General features: G+C 41.5%; 1 protein-coding gene across 1 annotated transcript in view; it reads left to right on the top strand.

Moving 5' to 3' along the window:
- Nucleotides 1-25,355, top strand: part of LOC126212815 (uncharacterized) — a 128,908-nt gene that overhangs the window by 66,385 nt on the left and 37,168 nt on the right. Inside the window, exons 4-5 of the mRNA XM_049940226.1 lie at nt 12,597-12,724; nt 23,869-24,044. Coding sequence (XP_049796183.1) covers nt 12,597-12,724; nt 23,869-24,044 — 304 coding nt within the window. The remainder of the gene's footprint in view (nt 1-12,596; nt 12,725-23,868; nt 24,045-25,355) is intronic.

The following is a 25,355-nucleotide window of genomic DNA, read 5'->3' on the forward strand; positions in this document are numbered from 1 at the left end:
GAGCAACTGGCGACACAAGTGAGTGAAACAGATTTATTATTCATCTACTCTTGTCAGACGAATGACAAATACATACAGTTAAATGTATACATGAGCATATAACAATTATAGATATACTCATATGTACATAGTTTGCAAGGAATAAATTAACAGGGTAAAGGATTTGACAAAATCTACATTCAGATAATGTTTCTCCAAAGCTGAGCCCCAAGTAGAGCATTGTCACTGGCAAACAATTGTTCTTTTTCTGAGAGGGAAAATGCAGAGAGAGGTCATATGGATGACTTTGTCCTTGACCATACTCGCACTTCCGGTTGTCTTGATGTGAAGCCCCGTTACTTAAGTGATGACCCTGCCATGCTGACACTAATTCTCCCTCAGTTTATGGACCACCAAACAGTCCAGCCTTCTTTGCAGCCAGCTGGAAGATGTTCACGAGGCCCCATCCATTCCTGGTTCTTAGATTTCCTTAGTGAAAGTCTTGCCTTATCTGGAGGTACTTGCAAAGGCTTTGCTGTCTGGAAGTAGCTTTTCCTTCATTTCAGCTTAGGCTGAGACTGTTGGTGGCCAAAGAGTGCATGAGCTTCAAAATTCAGTTGTTCTCGATCAGCAACGCCATCTCAATGAACACTTGGGAGGTGTAATAGCAGCAAGACGGTATTTCTTTTCAACAGAGTTTGGTTTTAGGCATCCGTTGGTTAACCTGCATGCTTCATTGAAGACAAGGTCCACAGTTTTGGCATGTGTGGACCTGTACAACACAGGGGATGCATATTCTCCAGCAGAATAGCATAGAGTCAATGTTCTGGTTGTAAGAGCATGTGGTTTTGCACTCCAATTTATGTCTTAACTTCCTCAGGATGTTATTTCCGGCACTGACTTTGTGAGTAATGTTGGAGCAGCGTGTTCTATAAGTGAAATTGCAGTTCAGTGTTATGACTAGTAAGTTTAGGGTGAAAGAATCTTCTAACAGGGTTTCATTCCAAGAGACATGTATTTTCCGTGAAGCCTCTCTATTCCTGATGTGAAAAAGCACAATGTTGGGATTCTGATGGATTTGGTTTTAAGTGGTGAGCTGCATAGTATGTGCCAAATTCCTTCAGAGCAATTTCAGAGGTACTTCTTCAGCAAGCTAGTGCAACACTGTCTGCAACGATAAAACTTCTTATGTTGGTGTGGAGTAATTAGTCATTACTGTAAATATTGAAAAGCAGTGGCAATCCATTCCTCTGTAATCTACATTTACTTTGTTGAACGTCAACGTAAATCGTGCGACTACATAGCTTGGTTGGCATCAGTGTGGTAAGTTTGAAGTCCTTCGTGACCACAAACATATTCTGTAACAGTATAGAATCGGTCGATCGATATAGAATGGAAGCTACTTCTGTGATCTCTCAGTTTTCAAATCTATCCCGAATGTGTTGAACGCTTTTGCCGAATGTGTTGAGCACTTTTGCGTGGTATAAAGTCTACCTGCTACTGAATGAGTTGTTGCCAAAGGCCTGAATGCATTTGTTGAGTAGCACTGTTTTGAAACTCTTATATAGCTGGCACAGGAGAGATATTGATCTACAGTTCCTCCATTCTCTATTGCCCTCTACAGTTTTGCAAACAGCTATTACACGAGCACTCATTCATGATTTTCAGATCTTGCATGACCTTAGACAGTTGCTAAAAGCTGTAGCAACCATTAATTCGTAGAGCTTCCAAAAATTTTTTATTTGTTCCACCCACATACCATCCAAACCGGCACTGTTTTTTGTCATGTTTAAAAATTTTACATGAATTCAGATCTTTCTACATTTTCATGTGCAGATATCTTCCACATAGGTGCCCCTTGCTTAGCCTCTTGTTTCATTTTGCCATTCATGAGAAGTTGATGGGCAATATGATTGGCTGTCACGTCTGAGTGGGTCATAGTTAAATATTTGCTCAGTTTCTTTAACAGTCTCCAGGCCTTGCCACTCTGTGTCATATTCAATACTTCCATCAATTTGGTCCAACTCTCCCTCCCCCTCCCCCCCTCTCTCCTTTTGATGAATCTATTAAGGAAATTAGTTTATGTGTTGTTTCAGTGATTTCCTCGCCTGGTGGACTCTGTTCGAATAGACTGTAGTAATCTTGTAGGTGCAAGGTCACTTCTGATTGAGACCCTCTATGTAATATGTGTGGCATCCCTGGGTAATAGTTACTGGAACTCTCCTTAACAGCCTGGATAAACTGATCATACAGTTCTGGAACTGATTTGATATTTTGGACCTTGGCATCCAGTACAGAAGAGAATTTTTGCCAATTTGTTGATTTCATTTGTAAACAATTCTATTGTATTTCTCGAGGTCACAAAAATATTGATGTCATTCACGTCACATACTTCTGTGATAAAAAAAGTGTCATAGGATTGAATTAGAACAGAGAGCACAAAAATTGGAAACTTTGCTGTTAGATGGTACATTGCTGACATGATTGGTTTAATGCTGCTCACACTAACTGATAAAGTAGAGTCAAAACTTTGTCATTTACTCGGAAACTATTCAATGTTGGCACCTGAGACAAAATAGGTGTTCCTTAATTTTAACCCCTCTTTCACCAAAAGAAGTTTCCTGTTTGTCAGGGAGCAACCTACTGAGGGTTCTACTTGTAAGAATATGGTAAGAAACTAGTATAAAAAAAGGACTAAATGAGAAATGTCAGATGAAACCAGTTAGTAACAACATAAATGGAGAACGGGATACTACTAAAGAAAGTATAACATAAGGAGCTGCTGAAGCATTAGTAATGAGCAAAAAGAAATATTCTAAAAGGGGATTTATGCCTTTGAACGACTATATTAGCAAACTAATAAAAGACAAAAGGGGTGTGTCTAAAAGCCTTGTCATTACCTGATACTATGAATTACAGAGAGGTTTATGAAAGTAAATCTGCTGTAGGAAAGAAAGGAATGCGAAAGCTTAAACATGAAAGTTGGGATTGATGTGTGAGTGAAACAGAACACGATACTGACATGAGGGAAGGCAGCGTATACAAATATATGAAGCACGTCAGTCAACAAGAAAGTATGCTTTACAACTATATGTAATTCTGAATGGTTAAAATACTTTGAATATTTATGGACTGATAATGAAGAAGAACCAAAAATAAACACCAATACCTTGACAGTAGATTTGACAACAATAGAACTGCAAAATGTGGTCCAAGAAACAATAAACAAAAAGTTACTGGGAGCTGATGATATGGAAAAGGAGCTGATTAAATATGCAACTAATGAACTGAAGCATAGACTTTTAAATTTTATTTGCTGGTTGAGCAGACATGTGACAGACAAATGAAATGAAGCTTTGGTAATCCGTATATACAAGTAAGGTGACAAATCGTAAATTACCAAAGAATAAGTCTGCTAAATTCGTGTTACAGACTGTACATCCAACTTATGTCTAATGATAGGATAACTAAAGCTGCAATAGAGTACAAACCAAAAGGAAAAACAAATGTCGGAAGTCACTTAAAAGGATAGTCTGAACGATTCCCATGCAGAACAGAGCAAAAGGCGTGGCCCTTGAAGTCTATGATGACTTGAAGTCTATTAATGTGGGGATACAGCTGACTTTGCCTTACCTGGAGAATGTTGTGCACTCTGTTCCTCTCCAAATTGAGGTCATTTCAGGAGAGCAAGAGGCGACTACAGTGTGTTAACTGTAAGACGGCAGAGTTGTGAGGGGAGTGCGGGGAGAGGAGGAAGCAAGCATTGGCTGGCGAGGGGAGAGGAGCCATTGGGGGGGGGGGGGGGGACAAGGCACGGCTACCATTTTTAGTGCTGGTACTACAAATTGCGCATCATGCTTACACGAAAGCCTTGGAAGTAAAACTCGCTTTAAATGAAATCGTCATGTACATTAAAATATATATATATATATATGAATAAGAAATACATATAAGAAATCAATATCCATACAAGCAAAGATTAAACATTATAATTCAGTTGTTAGGACACAAGCAACATATGGATCAGAGTGCCTAACATTGAATAAGAAAGGCGAATTAAGAGAACTAGAAAAAAGAGAGAGAAAAATATTAAGAAAAATTCTAGGTCCTGAGGAAAACAAGGAAAATAGGTGGATTAAAAGGAGAAATGAAGACCTATACAAAAATACAGAAAAGATCACAGATACAATGAGGAAGAGACGGCTAAAATTTTATGGACATTTAAAAAGAATGGAAGAAACACGGATTACAAAGAAAATTTTTAATTACATTAGTAAGCTGAAAAACACTGTAGGATGGATAGAAGCAGTAAAGAAAGACGCCAACAAAATAGGTGTTACAGAAGAAATAATACGTGACAGGAATAACTTTAGGCTACTTATAGAAAACGCAAACTATGAAGAAGATGCGCCAAAACCTCGACCCAAGAGAGTGTGGACAGATGAGCAGAGATGAGCAGTTGGCGAGAAAATGAAGAAGTACTGGGAAGAACGGAAGAAAAAGAAACACCATAAGTCTTAAGTTGTATGCGGTCCATAGCTGGCAAAAAAAAAAAAAAAAAAAAAAAAAAAAAAAAGTGAATGTTTATATGTTTGTCTACTATGCGCTCACAAACCATTCATCCAATTGCAATAAGACTTTGGTGAGTTGTTCTCTGAACGCCCGAAAAGAGTAATGGACAATGTTTCAACAGGTTGATCACTATAGCATGCGTAGCGCAACTGATTAGGTAAAGGCTTTGTCATGCAGTGGACCCGGGTTAGATTCCCACTCCTCGCAATTTTTTTTTCGTTTTATTTCATTCCTCACAATGTTAAACTAGTAATTATAAAATTTAAATATACTTAAACAGGTCATATAGTATAACGTTACTGTCAATCTCTTCATGTAAGTCACTCCTCCTCTGCCAACATTTATTAAACATTAAGTTATTATCGATCCACGATTCATCGAGATAAAATATTTCTCTGCCTGCTTCCCTGAAGTTCTTCATGTCAACAATGAAACAAGATCATCAGTGCACAATGTCTGGACGTTCTAAAAACACATTCCTCTTGTTTTCCACCTTACGTCATATGAATCCCATAGACAAAAGTACTTTTCTCAGCGAGACAATACTCCACTTCCAGCCTATTTTGTCGTGCAAAACTGGAAGCAGTGTTCGCAGGCTCGGCACAATCTTCCGCACTGAATAAAATTCCACTATCGTGTCACGAATGACAGGCTGGTTGAAATCTTCAATCATGACTTCGATTTCTCCAATTCTTTTCCTAAGTTAAAAGAGAGAGAAAGATTTATAAGAAAATGCCTTCTGCACTGCATGTATTTTTTTGAATTTGGAAATGTACTGTAATATGAATGTGTTTCGAAATAATACAGTAGCCACTGATGTTTCCATACAAAGCAATACGGTAGCAAGGAAAAATGAAATATAAGGTAATTCGGATGAAATAGGGGGCTCCTTTAAAGTGATGGCGAACAAAATATCTGAAATGAAAACTCACCTTTTCTTGCCAGGCGTTTGTGGTGATACGGCAGGATGATTCTTGGAAAAGTGTTTGAATCTTCCAATGCTACACATGCTTTGTCCTGTATATGTAGCAGCTCTCACTGAAGATTTTTAAATGGGATGAAGCAATTTTTTCTGCTCCCTTTCCCTTTCACGGCATTCAATCACACGCAATATAATTTTGCGAGCATCGCTACGTAATACTGGTTCCTGCTAACCGTAGGCCGACCGGTAGGGGTTGTTGGCGACTCCCGAGATGGGCCAGCAACTGCCTCTTCACTCATTTTGATAATGTTTAGCACAACAGCACAATAAAAAAATGCAGAACAGTACAGTGCAAAACGATAACGAAGCAGACGGCAATGGCTACCTTGTACAACACAGTCAGCTACGTAATGTTGGCAGCAGTCGAAACTGCGTGCCTACCGAAGCCTCCCAACGTTTACCGACTTCTACAGATTCAGGACTAGGGAGAGGTCTGCCATTGCCATCTAAAAGTTTACACACTGTAATTCTTTGGTCAGAGTGCTTGCATTTAAGCAGGTGAGGGTTTTATGTCCACCTCTTACATCAAAGCAGGAATACTGAGATATGTTTATTAAAGCTGAATTTACAATGTGCACACAATACTAATGATGGAAAATTATTAATTTCATGTCCTGACACAGGATAGAGGGAAGTCGGGGGGTTTGGGGTCAGGCTGCAATTTAGGAGAGGTGAGGAGAAAATGCAGGAAGACAGATTCCTAGTGGAGGCAGGCTGATGACATGATGCAGTGCCAAGCACTGTCACAGGGCACTAAGAGAGGCGCGGATTCCGGGACTAGACAGGGGGCTTGCAACAGGAGAGTCATGGAATTCAGGGGTCTGACTGAGACTATTTATTTGCAATCAGACTAATTACTACACTGAAGGCTGATTCTAAACATTAGAAAGAACAAAGGGGTAGGTGTTACACAGTAGTAGTGAACACTAACAGCACGTTAATTACAAACCTGAGAGCAGCACTCCAAGTGAGGAAAATAAACACATCAGAGGTTTCCGATGCTGGCCACGAGTGACACGGGGTCAGCGGCCCAGCCGATCTGACTGAGAACTCCCTCTGAATACAAAAACATGGGTTTTTAAAGAATGGTGGTGGCCCACTATTTCTTCCTTCCTATAGTAGACCCACCACTCCACAGGTGCTTACACTCTGCACCTCCAGGGCTCCTCTGGCTGACCACATTTAAATTCCTCCCCTACTTCTCCTCAATAGGTAGGGATGCTTCTGGATTTTACATTAACAAACTCCAAGAAGGGAAAGCAGAAAGGTGGAAGGAGTATATAGAGGGTCTATTATACAGGGGCAATGTTCTTGAGGACAGTATTATGGAAATGGAAGAGGATGTAGATGAAGATGAAATGGGAGATATGATACTGTGTGAAGAGTTTGACAGAGCACTAAAAGACCTGAGCTGAAACAAGGCCCCCGGAGTAGACAACATTCCATTAGAACTACTGACAGCCGTGGGAGAGCCAGTCCTGACAAAACTCTACCATCTGGTGAGCAAGATGTATGAGACAGGCGAAATACCCTCAGACTTCAAGAAGAATATAATAATTCCAATCCCAAAGAAAGCAGGTGTTGACAGATGTGACAATTACCGAACTATCAGTTCAATAAGTCACAGCTGCAAAATACTAATGCAAATTCTTTACAAACGAATGGAAAAACTGATAGAAGCCGACCTCGAAGAAGATCAGTTTGGATTTTGTAGAAATGTTGGAACACGTGAGGCAATACTGACCCTACGACTTATCTTAGAAGAAAGATTAAGGAAAGGCAAACCTACGTCTCTAGCATTTGTAGACTTAGAGAAAGATTTTGACAATGTTGATTGGAATACTCTCTTTCAAACTCTGAAGGTGGCAGGGGTAAAATACAGGGAGCGAAAGTCTATTTACAATTTGTACAGAAAGCAGGTGGCAGTTATACGAGTCGAGGGACATGAAAGGGAAGCAGTGGTTGGGAAGAGAGAGAGACAGGGTTGTAGCCTCTCCCCAATGTTATTCAATCTGTATATTGAGCAAGCAGTAAAGTAAACAAAAGAAAAGTTCAGAGTAGTTATTAAAATCCATGGAGAAGAAATAAAAACTTTGAGGTTCGCCGATGACATTGTAATTCTGTCAGAGACAGCAAAGGACTTGAAAGAGCAGCTGAACGGAATGGACTGTGTCTTGAAAGGAGGGTATAAGATGAACATCAACAAAAGCAAAATAAGGATAGTGGAATATAGTCGAGTTAAATCGGGTGATGCTGAGGGAATTAGATTAAGAAATGAGACACTTAAAGTAGTAAAGGAGTTTTGCTATTTGGGGAGCAAAATAACTCATGATGGTCGAAGTAGAGAGGATATAAAATGTAGACTGGCAATGGCAAGGAAAGTGTTTCTGAAGAAGAAAAATTTGTTAACATCGAGTATAGATTTAAATGTCAGGAAGTCGTTTCTGAAAGTATTTGTATGAAGTGTAGCCATCTATGGAAGTGAAACGTGGATGATAAATAGTTTGGACAAGAAGAGAATACAAGCTTTCGAAATGTGGTGCTACAGAAGAATGCTGAAGATTAGATGAGTAGATCACATAACTAATGAGGAGGTACTGAATAGAATTGGGGAGAAGAGGAGTTTGTGGCACAACTTGACTAGAAGAAGGGATCGGATGGTAGGACATGTTCTGAGACATCGAGGAATCACCAATTTAGTATTGGAGGGCAGCGTGGAGGGTAAAAATCGTAGAGGGAGACCAAGAGATTAATACACTAAGCAGATTCAGAAGGATGTAGGCTGCAGTAGGTACTGGGAGATGAAGATGCTTGCACAGGATAGAGTAGCATGGAGAGCTGCATCAAACCAGTCTCAGGACTGAAGACCACAACAACAACAACAGCAACAACAACTCCAAGTTTGTTGCCAACAGCTGAACGTCACTACCACTCCTTTTATGGCCAGCAACAACAGTGTTTTGCGTCACTCGGCCTCGCCCTCTGTCCTTCAGTGGGTGGGGACTGTTGTAGTACCACTCCAACCTGTTTAAACCCACTGACGTTGCAGCTGTCGAGAGCAAGGATCGAGCTTGCTGCCTCTGCTAAGAAGTGCCTGTCATGGACATCCTCGCTTTGATGCCTTAAAACAGCATCTAGGTGGTGGACTGAGTTACCACATAATTCTCTGAAGCGAAACTTTCCCCTGAGACAGCTGCTCAGAGCATCTGCAGTTTGCACAGTTCTAGTGTTTTATCTCCGGTAACCTAAATGTCAATGCTTTTTCCTGCTCTATGCACTATGTCTCTGATTTACTATCTTGCTCGTGATGGCCTTAAGTGTAACAATGTAGAAAGAAACAGGTCTATGTACTTATAAAAAAAGTAGGAGACCTTACTTTTGGGATTACCCTCATATGTATATTAAAGTTTGTGGAGGTGTTCATCAAATGACAGGTATTACCAGATGTACTGGTATGAAATGAGCATTAAGATACAAACGTGTCGATAGGGAACGTTTGTTATGAACGAGCCTTAATTTTTTTTGTCTGGTTGGTATGACGTCTGTCAAAGATATTTAGTATACATCACGTCATGGAACAAACAACAACAACATATGTTTTCATCGTGTTAACAATGTCGAATTTTGTACCAGAAAGTGACGACTTGCGGAAAGCATTAATTTTTTGTTTTCATTTGAAAAAAAAGTGCTGCAGAGTCGCATCAAATGCTTGTCGAGGCATACGGTGATTGTGCTCTATCAGAAGCAACATGCAAAAAATGGTTTCAACGGTTCAGAAATAATGATTTTGATATTAGAAATGGAGAACGTGAAAAACTACCAAAAATGTTTGAAGACGCCAAATTGCAAGCAATATTGGATGAAGATGATAGGTTGAGTCAGAAGCAAATGGCAGCAATGGTAAATGTTGTGCAAGAAACAATTTCTGACCGTTTGAAAGCTATGGGAAAGATCCAAAAGTGTGGAAAATGGGTGCCACATTAATTGAATGAAAGACAGATGGAAAACCGAAAAACCATTTGTCAAATTTTGCTTCAAAGACATGAAAGAAAATAAATTTTGCATCAAATTGTTACTAGCGATGAAAAATGGATTTATTTTAAGAATCCGAAATGGGTAAAATCGTGGGTTAATCCGGGACAGCCATCAACATCGACTGCAAAACCAGATTGATTCGGCAAGAAGACAATGCTCTGTGTTTGGTGGGATCAGAAAGGTGTGGTGTATCACGAGCTTCTAAAACCTGGTGAAACTGTGAATACTAATCGCTAACACAACAAATGATCAATTTGAACTATGTATTGATCGAAAAAAGAACAGAATGGGCCAGAAGACGTGGCAAAGTAATTTTTTTACACGACAGTGCACATGCACACAAAGCAAAACGGGTTCAGGATACAATCAAAACACTTCGCTGGGAGCTGCTACCCCACCTGCCATATTCACCAGACTTGGCCCCTTCTGACTACCATTTTTTTTCATCAATGGGACACACATTGGCTGAGGAACACTTCGATTCCTACGAAGAATTCGAAAATTGGGTGTCTGATTGGTTTGCTTCAAAAGACGAACATTTCTATTGGTGTGGTGTCCACAAATTGCCAGAAAGGTGGTCAAAATGTATAGAAAGCAATAGTCAGTACTTTGAACAAAATGTTTTTCCTTTTCAATTCAAAATTAGTGTTTCATTTTGACAAAAAAAAAAAAAAATGAACGCTCATTTCATACTGGTACACCTGGCAAACAATCAAAATTTCATTTCATTCAGAAGCTATGTACATCATCATAAACGATCTCAGAAGGTCGTCTTGAAAAATTTCTTCTGATGCTTGATATGTGGTGTGTCAGTTCATGGCGGATGCTGTCTGGAGGCTGCTATACGTATTCCTATCGTCTCCCAGACATGCTCTACGGTTGACAGATCTTGGAACAGGGGTGGCCACTCATCGAGCCATATGTTCCTCAGCATTATGGTGTGTGAGGTTGTGCATTAGTCTGCTGGAATATGCCTACTGGTTCCATGGGCATGGGTTTGACGAAAGTGTTTAAAAGTCTTAGCATATACTGTTGAGTGTTCAGTCCCCCTTCAACAGTTAGGAAATCATTCCTCTTGCCAATCCAGCAGCTCCTCACACTGTGGTTTCATTAGTTGTAGAGGTATGCATTGCCAGCATCACTGCTTCCCTAACTGTTGGCTGGCACGAAGCAGCATCGATCTGACCACCACAGAGAGAAGTGATATCAACTGCTGAACAGTGCAGAATGCCTCTCCTTGCTGCAGTTGGACTCCAATTCTGCCACACACAAATATGGTGTCGGTGGTAACCGACGCACGGCAAATCCACATCTCGACTCGGCTCGTATTAACCTCGTCCCGACGGTCAGTGCTGTCCCTGCCACACTCCTGTCCTGAGCCCATCTCCTCACCACACTTTCTGCGGGCACTGCTCTGCAGCCAGTTGTCTGTGCCGTCTGTTAGTACAGTCTTCTCTTCTCATATCTTGCGAACCATGGATGAAGGGTATCAGACGGTTGCCATATTCCTTGACTTCCAGAAAATGTTTGACTCGGTGCCCCACTGCAGACTCCTAACTAAGGTATGAGCAAATGGGATTGGTTCCCAAGTATGTGAGTGGCTCGAAGACTTCTTAAGTAATAGAACCCAGTACGTTGTCCTCGATGGTGAGTGTTCATCGGAGGTGAGGATATCATCTGGAGTGCCCCAGGGAAGTGTGATAGGTCCACTGTTGTTTTCTGTCTACATAAATGATGTTTTGGATAGGGTGGATAGCAATGTGCGGCTGTTTGCTGATGATGCTGTGAAGTACGGGAAGGTGTCGTCGTTGAGTAGGAGGATACGAGATGACTTGGACAGGATTTGTGATTGGTGTAAAGAATGGCAGCTAACTCTAAATATAGATAAATGTAAATTAATGCAGATGAATAGGAAAAAGAATCCCGTAATGTTTGAATACTCAATTAGTAGTGTAGCGCTTGACACAGTCACGTTGATTAAATATTTGGGTGTAACATTGCAGAGCGATATCAAGTGGGACAAGCATGTAATATGCAGTTGTGGGGAAGGCGGATAGTCGTCTTCGGTTCATTGGTAGAATTTTGGGAAGATGTGGTTCATCTGTGAAGGAGACCGCTTATAAAACACTAATACAACCTATTCTTGAGTACTGCTCGAGCGTTTGGGATCCCTATCAGGTCAGATTGAGGGAGGACATAGAAGGAATTCAGAGGCGGGCTGCTAGATTTGTTACTGGTAGGTTTGACCATCACGCGAGTGTTACGGAAATGCTTCAGGAACTCGGCTGGGAGTCACTGGAGGAAAGGAGGCGTTCTTTTCGTGAATCGCTACTGAGGAAATTTAGAGAACCAGCATTTGAGGCTGACTGCAGTACAGTTTTACTGCCGCCAACTTACATTTCGCGGAAAGACCACAAAGATAAGATAAGAGAGATTAGGGCTCGTACGGAGACATATAGGCAGTCATTTTTCCCTCGTTCTGTTTCGGAGTGGAACAGGGAGAGAAGATGCTAGTTGTGGTACGAGGTACCCTCCGCCATGCACCGTATGGTGGATTGCGGAGTATGTATGTAGATGTAGATGAGTCCCTCGTGCCAAAGACCTGGCCTTTGCCAGAGGCAGAAAGACGGTGACAAAACAGTGTGCACACATCCTTTACTCATCGTATAATGTTATGAACTGGTCTGAATAGTAGTGGTGTGGCTTGAGTAATTCCAGTAGCATTCAAAAACCACAATAGCTAGTGCATTCACACCATTCTCCATCTGTAGGAATGTCTTTTTTGTGTACAGAAAATACAGACGCATGGGGATGAAATTTTGATCGACATATGGCGCCGAGGTAAAAATACTAGAGTACGAGTTTGGTAGTGTTCGATCGAGGTGTCCCTGCTGCGACTCTAACCATTCTAGTTTCAAAAAGTGTGTTATACTTGCATACACCCTGTAAGCTGGGGTGAGGGCGGAAAGTGAAAGCTGTGCTTCTACAGAAATCTGATCACTAGTAAGTCGCCTGTCTTTTTGTCTAGAACTCCAGGCCGAGGTGGCGACCTACCTGGAATGCCTCTCCAGCTACTGGCGGGACTCGGCACAGCTGCTGTCGCTCAGCGTGGAGAACCTCTCGCAGCTGTTGGTCCCCCTCGCATTTGAACACTCGGTGAGTGGCGTTTTATTTATTTATTTTTTTTCATCTTTTCAGGCATGTCGTGTGTAAGAGGTGTGAGAGAATGTCAGGAAAAGCCGCACCTGAGTGCCAGCTGTCGGCTCCTGTTTCCCGGTTCAGCTGACCCACGCTGTCACCACCACTGCCTCCCTCTCGGGCTCCCTCCGAGGCTCCTGAACCAGCTCACCTTCACGTCTGTCATCTTGTGGGGTCTCTAGACAAAGGGTGCAAGTTCACAGCAGATTAGGATTGAGAACATAGTCAAAATTAATTACCTTCCCCCTCCCCCCTCGGATTTCTTTAATACATTTGGGAAACATTTCGCTTAACATCGTGCTTTAGAAGTCTGAGCCTCTTGACTACATACTCGTATTTCGTGGGGGCAGGTCTAGATTCTCACTATGAATAAAACGTTACAGGCTGTTATGTCATTGTCAAATTGATTTCACCTTAAAACTTAGAGCTCCTTGATGCAGGATTAATACACCTCACTAATGCATTGCTCAAGAATAGTTATTTGTTCGCTGCGGTGGAAAGAGAGTATTAAGATCGTTGTTGTTGTGGTCTTCAGTCCAGAGACTGATTTGATGCAGCTCTCCATGCTACTCTATCCTGTGCAAGCTTCTTCATCTCCCAGTACCTACTGCAACCTACATCCTTCTGAATCTGTTTCGTGTATTCATCTCCACACTGCCCTCCAATACTAACTTGGTGATCCCTTGATGCCTTACAATATGTCCTACCAACCGATCCCTTCTTCCAGTCAAGCTGTGCCACAAACTCCTCTTCTCCCCAATTCTGTTCAATACCTCCTCATTAGTTATGTGATCTACCCATCTAATCTTCAGCATTTTTCTGTAGCACCACATTTTGAAAGCTTCTATTCTCTTCTCGTCCAAACTGTTTATCGTCCACGTTTCACTTCCATACATGGCTACACTCCATACAAATACTTTTAGAAACGACTTCCTGACACTTAAATCTACACTCGATGTTAACAAATTTCTCTTCTTCAGAAACGCTTTCCTTGCCATAGTCAGTCTACATTTTATATCCTCTCTACTTCGACCATCATCAGTTATTTTGCTCCCCAAATAGCAAAACTCCTTTACTACTTCAAGTGTCTCATTTCCTAATCTAATTCCCTCAGCATCACCCGAGTTAACTCGACTGCATTCCATTATCCTCGTTTTGCTTTTGTTGATGTTCATCTTGTTTCCTACTTTCAAGACACTGTCCATTCCATTCAGCTGCTCTTCCAGGTCCTTTGCTGCCTCTGACAGAATTACAATGTCATCGGCAAACCTCAAAGTTTTTATTTCTTCTCCATGAATTTTAATTCCTACTCCGGATTTTTCTTTTGTTTCCTTTATTGCTTGCTCAATATACAGATTGAATAACATCAGGGATAGGCTACAACCCTGTCTCACTCCCTTCCCAACCACTGCTTCCCTTTCATGCCCCTCGACTCTTGTAACTGCGATCTGGTACAAATTGTAAATAGCCTTTCGCTGCCTGTATTTTACCCCTGCCACCTTCAGAATTTGAAAGAGAGTATTCCAGTCAACATTGTCAAAAGCTTTCTCTAAGATAAGTCATAGGGTCAGCATTGCCTCACATGTTCCAACATTTCTACGGAATCCAAACTGATCGTCCCTGAGGTCGACTTCTACCACTTTTTCTGTTTGTCTGTAAAGAATTCGTGTTAGTATTTTGCAGCTGTGGCTTATTAAACTGATAGTTTGGCAATTTTCACATCAGTCAGCACCTGCTTTCTTTGGGAATGGAATTATTATATTCTTCTTGAAGTCTGAGGTTATTTCACCCGTCTCATACATCCTGCTCACCAGATGGTAGAGTTTTGTCATGGCTGGCTCTCCCAAGGCTATCAGTAGTTCTAATGGAATGTTGTCTACTCCCGGAGCCTTGTTTCGACTTACGTCTTTCAGTGCTCTGTCAAACTCTTTACGTAATAACATATCTCCAATATCATCTTCATCTACACTCCTGGAAATGGAAAAAAGAACACATTGACATCGGTGTGTCAGACCCACCATACTTGCTCCGGACACTGCGAGAGGGCTGTACAAGCAATGATCACACGCACGGCACAGCGGACACACCAGGAACCGCGGTGTTGGCCGTCGGATGGCGGTAGCTGCGCAGCATTTGTGCACCGCCGCCGTCAGTGTCAGCCAGTTTGCCGTGGCATACGGAGCTCCATCGCAGTCTTTAACACTGGTAGCATGCCGCGACAGCGTGGACGTGAACCGTATGTGCAGTTGACGGACTTTGAGCGAGGCGTATAGTGGGCATGCGGGAGGCCGGGTGGACGTACCGCCGAATTGCTCAACACGTGGGGCGTGAGGTCTCCACAGTACATCGATGTTGTCGCCAGTGGTCGGCGGAAGGTGCACGTGCCCGTCGACCTGGGACCGGACCGCAGCGACGCACGGATGCACGCCAAGACCGTAGGATCCTACGCAGTGCCGTAGGGGACCGCACCGCCACTTCCCAGCAAATTAGGGACACTGTTGCTCCTGGGGTATCGGCGAGGACCATTCGCAACCGTCTCCATGAAGCTGGGCTACGGTCCCGCACACCGTTAGGCCGTCTTCCGCTCACGCCCCAACATCGTACAGCCCGCCTCCAGTGGTGTCGCGACAGGCGTGAATGGAGGGACGAATGGAGACGTGTCGTCTTCAGCGATGAGAGTCGCTTCTGCCTCGGTGCCAATGATGGTCGTATGCGTGTTTGGCGCCGTGCAGGTGAGTGCCACAATCGGGACTGCATACGACCGAGGCACACAGGGCCAACACCCGGCATCATGGTGTGGGGAGCGATCTCCTACACTGGCCGTACACCACTGGTGATCGTCGAGGGGACACTGAATAGTGCACGGTACATCCAAACCGTCATCGAACCCATCGTTCTACCATTCCTAGACCGGCAAGGGAACTTGCTGTTCCAACAGGACAATGCACGTCCGCATGTATCCCGTGCCACCCAACGTGCTCTAGAAGGTGTAAGTCAACTACCCTGGCCAGCAAGATCTCCGGATCTGTCCCCCATTGAGCATGTTTGGGACTGGATGAAGCGTCGTCTCACGCGGTCTGAACGTCCAGCACGAACGCTGGTCCAACTGAGGTGCCAGGTGGAAATGGCATGGCAAGCCGTTCCACAGGACTACATCCAGCATCTCTACGATCGTCTCCATGGGAGAATAGCAGCCTGCATTGCTGCGAAAGGTGGATATACACTGTACTAGTGCCGACATTGTGCATGCTCTGTTGCCTGTGTCTATGTGCCTGTGGTTCTGTCAGTGTGAACATGTGATGTATCTGACCCCAGGAATGTGTCAATAAAGTTTCCCCTTCCTGGGACAATGAATTCACGGTGTTCTTATTTCAATTTCCAGGAGTGTATATCCTCTTCCATTTCCATAATATTGTCCCCAAGTACTTCGCACCTGTATAGACCCTTTATATACTCCTTCCACCTTTCTGTTTTCCCTTCTTTGCTTAGAACTGGGTTTCCATCTGAGCTCTTGATATTCATACAAGTGGTTCTCTTTTCTCCGAAGGTCTCTTTAATTTTCCTGTAGGCAGTATCTATCTTACCCCTCGTGAGGTAAGCCTCTACATCCTTACATTTGTCCTCTAGCCATCCCTGCTTAGCCATTTTGCACTTCCTGTCGATCTCATTTTTGAGACGTTTGTATTCCTTTTTGCCTGCTTCATTTACTGCATTTTTATATTTTCTCCTTTCATCAATTAAATTCAATATTTCTTCTGTCACCCAAGGATTTCTACTAGACCTCGTCTTTTTACCTACTTGATCCTCTGCTGCCTTCACTATTTCATTCCTCAAAGCTACTCATTCTTCTTCTACTGTATTTCTTTCCCCAATTCCTGTCAATTGTTCCCTTATGCTCTTCCTGAAACTCTGTACAACCTCTGGTTCTTTCAGTTTATCCAGGTCCCATCTCCTTAAATTCCCACCTTTTTGCAGTTTTTTCAGTTTTAATCTACAGTTATAACCAATAGATTGTGATCAGAGTCCACATCTGCCCCTGGAAATGTCTTACAGTTTAAAACCTGGTTCCTAAATCTCATGTCTTACAATTATATAATCTATCTGAAACCTGTCAGTATCTCCAGGCTTGTTCCAAGTATACAACCTTGTTTTATGATTCTTGAACCAAGTGTTAGCTATGATTAAGTTATGCTCTGTGCAAAATTCTACCAGGCGGCTTCCTCTTTCATTCCTTAACACCATTCCATATTCACCTACCACGTTTCCTTCTCTTCATTTCCTTACTATTGAATTCCAGTCACCCATGACGATTAAATTTTCGTCTCCCTTCACTATCTGAATAATTTTGTTTATCTCATCATACATTTCTTCAATTCCTATGTCATCTGCAGAGCTAGTTGGCATATAGACTTGTACTACTGTAGTAGGCATGGGCTTCATGTCTATCTTGGCCACAATAATGCATTCACTATGCCGTTTGTAGTAGCTTACCCGCACTCCTATTTTTTTTATTCATTGTTAAAACTACTCCTGCATTACTCCTATTAAATTTTGTATTTATAACCCTCTATTCACCTGACCAAAAGTCTTGTTCCTCCTGCCACCGAACTTCACTAATTCCCACTATATCTAACTTTAACCTGTCCATTTCCCTTCTTAAATTTTCTAACCTACCTGCCCGATTAAGGGATCTGACATTCCACACTCTGATCCATAGAATGCTTTTTCTTTCTTCTGATAATGTCCTCCTGAGTAGTCCCCACCCATAGATCCAAATGGGGGACTATTTTACCTACAGAATATAACCCAAAAGGACGCCATCATCATTGAACCATACAGTAGAGCTGCATGCCCTCAGGAAAAATTACGGCTGTAGTTTCCCATTGCTTTAAGCCGTTCGCAGTACCAGCACAGCAAGGCCGTTTTGGTTGTGTTACAAGGCCAGATCAGTCAGTCATCCAGACTGTTGCCCCTGCAACTACTGAAAAGGCTGCTGCCCCTCTTCAGGAACCACACGTTTTTTTGGCCTCTCCACAGATACCTCTCCGTTGTGGTTGCACCTACGGTACGGCTATCTGTATCGCTGAGGCACGCAAGCCTCCCCACCAATGGCAAGGTCCATGGTTCATGTCATAGCGATGCTCAAGTGCCAGTGAAATCAGTAGTTTTCCTGCCATTCATTAACAGTGTTACTGACTGCATAGCGAAAATCCTGGAAAAGCGGAACGTCGCCGTAATCTACAAAAATGGTTCAAATGGCTCTGAGCACTATGGGACTCAACTGCAGTGGTCATCAGTCCCCTAGAACTTAGAACTACTTAAACCTAACTAATCTAAGGACACCACACACATCCATGCCCGAGGCAGGATTCGAACCTGCGACCGTAGCAGTCGCACGGTTCCGGACTGCGCGCCTAGAACCGCGGCCAGCGCCGTAATCTACACTCCCACACGGAAGATACAAGATCACCCAAAATCGGCCAAGGATGATCTCCAGTGGCTGTAAAAAGCTGCAATTTATAGGATGCTGTGTAGTTGTGCTGAGGTGTATGTGGGTACTACAAAAAGGAATGGCCAAAAAAAAAAAAAAAAAAAAAAAAAACTAGAAGAGAACAAAGGCAGTTGCAGGAGAGGGGATACTGATGGATCAGCAGTTGAGGAACATGCTTTACAGCCAGGAGACCCCCACATCCGCTTTGATGGGACTCAAGTTGTGGCAACCATAAATGGATAACATGAAAGGCTATACAGGGGGGCCATAGAGATTGTAAAAGCCCCAGGAATTTCAGTAAGAAGGAGGAGGTCATGAAATGTAATGATATCTGGATTCTGGTGCCGGAGAAGACGTGTACCGGTCTTCAACTGTGGGGTGATGGCAGCAGCGTGTAACAGAAGTCGACAACAGCCAACTCCACACATGCATTCAAAACAGGTGATGTCACGCCACTTCACAGAAGCATAATTTTGCTGTAATGGGTAGCGAGCTAAGGTGGGAATCAGACATTCAAAGTAGCTACAGTTCCCCTTGAAAATGTCCTCTGCAGATGGGGACAAAATGCTGAGTTTTAAGGTGGCATCCCTACAACCGTGGCATAATAGTCTGGAACATTTTATTAATTGTGACATCTCCGGCTGTGAAAGGTTACATTTTACAGGTCTAGATTCCGCTACATCAAATTTTATCTCACCATCTGTGAATTTCCTTATGTGTAATCTGTTACTTGCAAGGGAGTGGAAAGGAGGAAAGGGCTCAGAGATTACCTAGCATGTGTAATACTGTATGAGACGAATATATTTTTGTGCGCTGGTATAAATGCTGTAAAGAACATTCTTGTAGACCACAGCTCTGACAAGCTTATGTAATTTAATGAAAATTCAGCTGCTATCGCAAACACAAGGCATCATCACAGCTCTCTTTTTTTTTTTTTTTTTTTTTTTGACTGCCAACAAATAGCCTAAATTTATTAACACACCTGACTTATGGGTAGTGGACATTCTATTGATATTAGATAACTCAGGACTTGGCTACTGAGGAAAAAAGTCTCCGACAAAGGAAGACTAACAGATTCTCTTAAAATGGGTAGGAAACTATTTGGCAAAAAACTATCTTTTAGTAGACGGTAGTTGCTTTTTAGAATATGTTAACAGCTTTACTAACACTTTCTTGAGTTTCACCCATCTTCAAGACTATTCTCAACGTCTTAGTTACTGTAGCAGTTTTACTTCCAATGATGTGTACTTGGCACAAAATTTAGAGATGTAGATCACACGAAGAATGGGAAAAACTGACCAGTTCAAACTGATACAGGTATTTTAACTCTGAATAACCAGTAGTTTTTGGTATTTGTTTGGTCTCGATGATAACAGATTTTTTTTTTTTTTCCATTTTTTACTGACAACAGAATGAAACACTGAGATAGAAATTTGCTGTAGCAGCAGTACTAAAATTTTAGTTTTTAGTAAAACTTTTTTCACACGTGAATAATGTTCATTTGTAAAAAATCTGTTGCTTTGAAATACTGGGTTCTTATAGAAAATTGGGAAAGCGACCAGTGCTATTTTAACAAGGGCGACTGTCAGAAGCTAGCAGCAAACACATAACGTAAGAATCGGTCCAGCATTGCTGAGACATTAATGTTCCTGTTGCTGCATGGTGTGGCCTATTGGATGGTAAGAGTGTATGTATATGCAGTATGCAAGACTTGCCTCATCTTGTGTACGTGTGGAAGTTCCTCACTGTGCTCCTCGGGCATTGGTTGTATTACAGAATGCCACCACCCAGAGGTTGGAAGTATTTTACGAAATGCTGTAGTAATGAAGTACAGTGGTCCATTTCCTTTGAATGATTACAAACAGGAGGGGCACAACAAATTTGCAACATCATATAAGAAAAGAACATTCTCATTGTTACTTGGAAAGGAAGGGAAATTTGAGTGGTATACGAATACTGTTTTGATGTGCTACAGGCTTGAGGTAATAGCTGAACCCTTAATTTTGTGGTTCCTTTAAGGTGAAAAATTGATAGCATTTAAAAATGCTTGACTTGGCTGGCAATTTTAGGACATTTCATCCACACATATTGCCACTACAGAATGCATATTACACCCAAAAGTATGTACTGTAACCACTTAGAAAAAAAAACTGCAGCTCTCCTAAGGGGACATGCTCGTGAAAATGACCAAAAAATTGGACTATAGAAAAGAGCATTTCATGCTGATTTCAAAAATGTATCGTTTATGTTCATTATCATTTTCCGTTCATTCTAAAATTGATGTTGAATGTAATGTTGCACAAAGGCCATGCCCATCTGTCTGTTTGAAGTGCGTCAGAATATGTAATGCATTATTTTGTTCTTCTGTTTTTTCTGTTGTTAGCTACGGATTTTTAAGATAAGTGTATTCTAGAAGGTACTGACTCCTGGAACCAATGTACAAGCATGTCTAGAAGGCTATGGCTCGAATTTAAACAAAGATCTGAGAATATATGACTTCGGAATTTCATATGTGTGTGGTTTTGTAGTTATTGTGTGTTGTTTTGTTCTCTCTGTGTGTGTGTGTGTGTGTGTGTGTGTGTGTGTGTGTGTGTGTGTGCGTGTGCGTGCGTGCGTGTGTGCGCGTTACAAATGTAAAGAGTAAAAAAATTAAGCCCCGAATGAAAGTTTCACAGCAATCAGTTCCAAACTCAACCGAATAATACACATCAGTTGCTTCAAAAGTCACCTGCAGAAACTGTGTCTACAGGCAATGTTTCTAAACATAAACTTACGCTTTCTGGCTTTCTGAATGTAATAAGAACAAGCCTAGTAGTATTGTGAGTAGCAATAATGATGGAAATGTTATTGTGAACCTAAATATGCTGTAAAGACTTTTGAAGAGTGCTGTGAAATGTAAGTACTGCAATTGTGAAGATAGTATTGACATCCCTGAGGACATTTCAGCAAGGAAGGATCTTTCAAGTCGGTTAGTGATTGCCTGGAACTCGTGTAAGATACACAGTGATCCTATGACGTCGCAAGTAACTGATAGTCGACATTACGGTGTAAATATTCAGCTTGCTTATGCAATGCGATGTATTGGAAGGGGAAGGAGAGCTGCCCAGACTTTTTGTGCAGTAATGGATTTGCCTCCACCTCCACTGAGGTTTGACAGATACAATAAATTAATACATAATGCTTTATGTGGTGTAAGTGAACATTCAGTGTAAAGAGCAGCAGAAGAAGCAGTAGCCATGTCTGAAAATACAGACATTGTAGCAGCATTTGATGAATCTTGGCAGAAGAGAGGTCATACTTCTCTGAATGGGGTTGTAACTGCCACACTTATTGGAACTGGTAAGATACTAAATTGCGAATGTTGAACAAAGCACTGTCAGGGGTGTTCAAGTAAATTTATTGGCACCCTTGTTTGAGTAAAGAACTTCAATGGCTCAAGTGGAAACATAGAAACAAAAGGAGTTCCAAACATTTTTAGAAGATCAGAGGTCAGCCGTCGTGTGAGGTATGTAGGCTACCTTGGGGATGGAGACTGTAAAGGACACTCTACTGTTATTAATGACAGACCATATGGGGACACACTGATAGCAAAGCTCGAATGTGCTGGGCACGTACAAAAAAGAATGGGTGCTCAGCTGAGAAAATTATGTAAAGACTTCAGTGGAAAAAAACTAGATGGATAACACGTAGGTGTTCCAGGTCATCTTACAAAAAGTGAAATTGATTCTTTGACTCAATGTTATGGACTAGCAATAAGGAGATTTGGAGAACATGAGACAAGCTGTTTGGGCAATTTGGTTTCACACAGTGTCAACAGATGAAACCGCACAACATGGTTTGTGTCCAAAAGTGAAATATTTGTGGTGCAAGTACTGGCTGAGCAATGCTACAGGCATACAATATGCCCACAAGCATTCCTTACTGAAACTTCCTGGCAGATTAAAACTGTGTGCTTGACCGAGACTCGAACTCGGGACCTTTGCCTTTCGCGGGCAAGTGCTCTACCATCTGAGCTACTGAAGCACGACTCACGCGCGGTACTCACAGCTTTACTTCTGCCAGTATCTCGTCTCCTACCTTCCAAACTTTACAGAAGCTCTCCTGCTACAGAAGCTTTCATATCAGCGCACACTCCGCTGCAGAGTGAAAATCTCATTCTGGAAGCATTCCTCACCACTTGCTGTAATGGAGGCAACTAGGCCTATGTATAATCTGGCAAATAAAAATCTACTTAGGAAAGGTATGCATGGTCTCTCTCAGAATGCAAATGAAAGCTTCAACAGCTGTATATGGGAGAGAATACCCAAAACTGTATTTATTGGGCTGACAGTGCAGAAGATTGGTGCAGTGGATGCAATAACAACATTCACTGTTGGTACAATTTCAAGGATCGATGGTATGAAGAAACTGAACAGCCAGAATGGAAGCAATATGGCTTCAGCTCTAGCTGCTATTGATGAGCGGCGGGTAACCGATGCAGAGAAAGCTGCAGAAGCTGCTACCAAGGAGTCAAGGATAAAGAAAAGAATGAAGAGAAAGAGTATGGAGGATAAGGAAACAGGAGGACAAGTGGAGTATATAACTGGAATGTTCGAAATGAGCATAGTGGTAAGTTAATATATCTGCAAATCTTCTTTATCGATTTACCAAATACTTGAATTTTATCATTCAGGTACACTTTTCTCCAAAATGACTGAAGTTAAACTTATAAAAATTGGTACAGATATTTAAAATGACCTCCTCTACCTCGCTTGCCTACTATTTCCTAAAAAAATTTATAATTTGATGATGATGTCAGTGATATTTGATCTACATTTTTAAATGTTTTTGTTGTAGTAAAATAAATTACTCGTATTTTTTACAGATCAGCATCAGGGAAGGAAAGTGGAGGCATAAAACACTTACGTGAATGTGGTCTGTACTCTGACTTTTTTTCTAAGCTGTTCAGTCAGTGAGTCCAAAGAAAATGGTACCACAGTGAAATAGTGTTCCGTTTTTTATACTATTATAAATATTGTTGTCAGTAACAAAATATAATAAATATCTCAATGATTTTTTGGGAAACACTTTGACTAATGACCCTAATTGTGTGTAAGAATTTTGAGCTATCTCTCATTTATGGATCAGTTGCACTATGAGGGTGAAGGTAATGCTAACAATGCAGCCCATTTAGGTGCACGGCCCTGTAAATGCTGTTGTAGGGAGAGAATTGTTTATGTTTGATAACACATTGCTACACACTTTCTTTGTGTGTATGTTGTAATAACTGCACAAAATTTAAAGTGTAGTCGTGCACCGACAATAATTGTTATGTAATAGCGGTAGCTGTAAGTGTTAAGAATACCTGCTGTTTGCCGCGAAGGGTAGCCGCGGTGTCCGAGGCGCCTTGCCACGGTTCGCATGGCTCCCACCTGTAGGAGGTTTCAGTCCTCCCAGGGGCGTGGGTGTGTGTGTTGCCCTTAGCATAAATTAGTTAAAGTTAAATTAAGTACTGTGTAAGCCTAGGGACAGATTACCTCTGCAGCTTGGTCCCATAGGAACCTACCAAAAATTTTTCCTGCCGTTTGTGAATATCATGAAAGTAATCTGAACTATTTTCTGTGTGTCTCAGGGTGATCACACGAATGATCAGCAGCTCCATGTATGGATTAAGGACATGGAGCGTGTGAGAGACATGCTGCTCACCAAGTTAAGTGGTTGGGTGCGCGATGTGAGGTCACTGAGCGAGCAGATACCGAACTACAGCGTGGAAGAAGACCAGAAGAATCCTGGGAAGTATATACTCAGGTATAAGCCCGTGTGCTTTCAAACTCTTGTCCAACTCATTAAGTTTTACTTTCTCGCTGGAAAGTATTGTTTAGTATTATAAAAGCTACTTAGATCATTTAATTCAGGTTGGAGTAGAAAAATGTGACTTGTGGGTCAAAGTGAAGCAGATATTACAACAACTGCTCATGACAAAGTGCTGGAATTACGTATACCTTCCAGTTCTTTGGTTGGCCCTTTGTTTTAACAATATGTCACATATTACACAGCAGATGATCAAAGCAAACCTTTACAATGAACTGTGTTACTACTTTGACAACAGAAAATACAGATGCTGCTAGTTACTACATAAGATTTCTAAATTTGTGGTAACACTGATAAGTTGGGAAAAAATGTGGTACCTGACACTAAAACTAGGCATGACGCCACCACAGCGCTACGGTACAAAGCTAGGCAACTAAGCGCACACGACTGGAAAAACTCTGGATGCGATGTAACTGTGGTTTGACATGTATTTTTTTTCCAGTTTGGAAAATAATATTTTTGACAATGTTATGATAATTTGAAAATGGGTCCCGGTCTGAAAATAGTCATTGAGTGAATAAAATAAATTAAATTTGCAATTTTGGACTGCTTTCCTTCTTTGTATTGTTTCTGCTTTCTGTTCAGTGAATTTTTCTGTCATTCAGTTTCTATTTTTGCCACTGGTAAATAGTTCTTAAGATAAAGCTGTTGAAGTAATAGTGCTAAATACTGTAAAATTAGCCCAGTAATATAATATTTCGATATTATAGATAGCCAAAAGATTTGGGACTGCTTTCTTTCTTTGTATTGTTTCTGCTTTCTGTTCAGTGAATTTTTCTGTCATTCAGTTTCTATTTTTGCCACTGGTAAATAGTTCTTAAAATAAAGCTGTCGAAGTAATAGTGCTAAATACTGTAAAATTAGCCCAGTAATATAATATTTCAATATTATAGATAGGGCAAAAGATTTGTTTACAGGTGTATTACTGAAAAGAAATAAGATAGGTTTGTTATTTTTTTATTGGGAATAGAGAAGGTTAAGTTAGTTAACAATAATTTGGGTTAAATATTATGGTTTAAAATTATATTACAGTAATACAGTGAATCAAAACACCTTAGAGTAAAAGATTACTGTATTGCTAAGTACAGTCTGATGTAATTACATTTTCCTTGAGATTTAGGAGTCTCAGTATTATCTTCAGTAATGACACAAGCTGAAGAAATGAATTACGATTAGTGCCACAGCGAGGAATTAAACCCAGGCTTCCTGCTCACTACACCGATGCGCTAACCATTACACCACCATAGC

Source organism: Schistocerca nitens, chromosome 11 (assembly GCF_023898315.1).
Source record: "Schistocerca nitens isolate TAMUIC-IGC-003100 chromosome 11, iqSchNite1.1, whole genome shotgun sequence".
Taxonomy (NCBI): Eukaryota; Metazoa; Arthropoda; class Insecta; order Orthoptera; family Acrididae; genus Schistocerca; species Schistocerca nitens.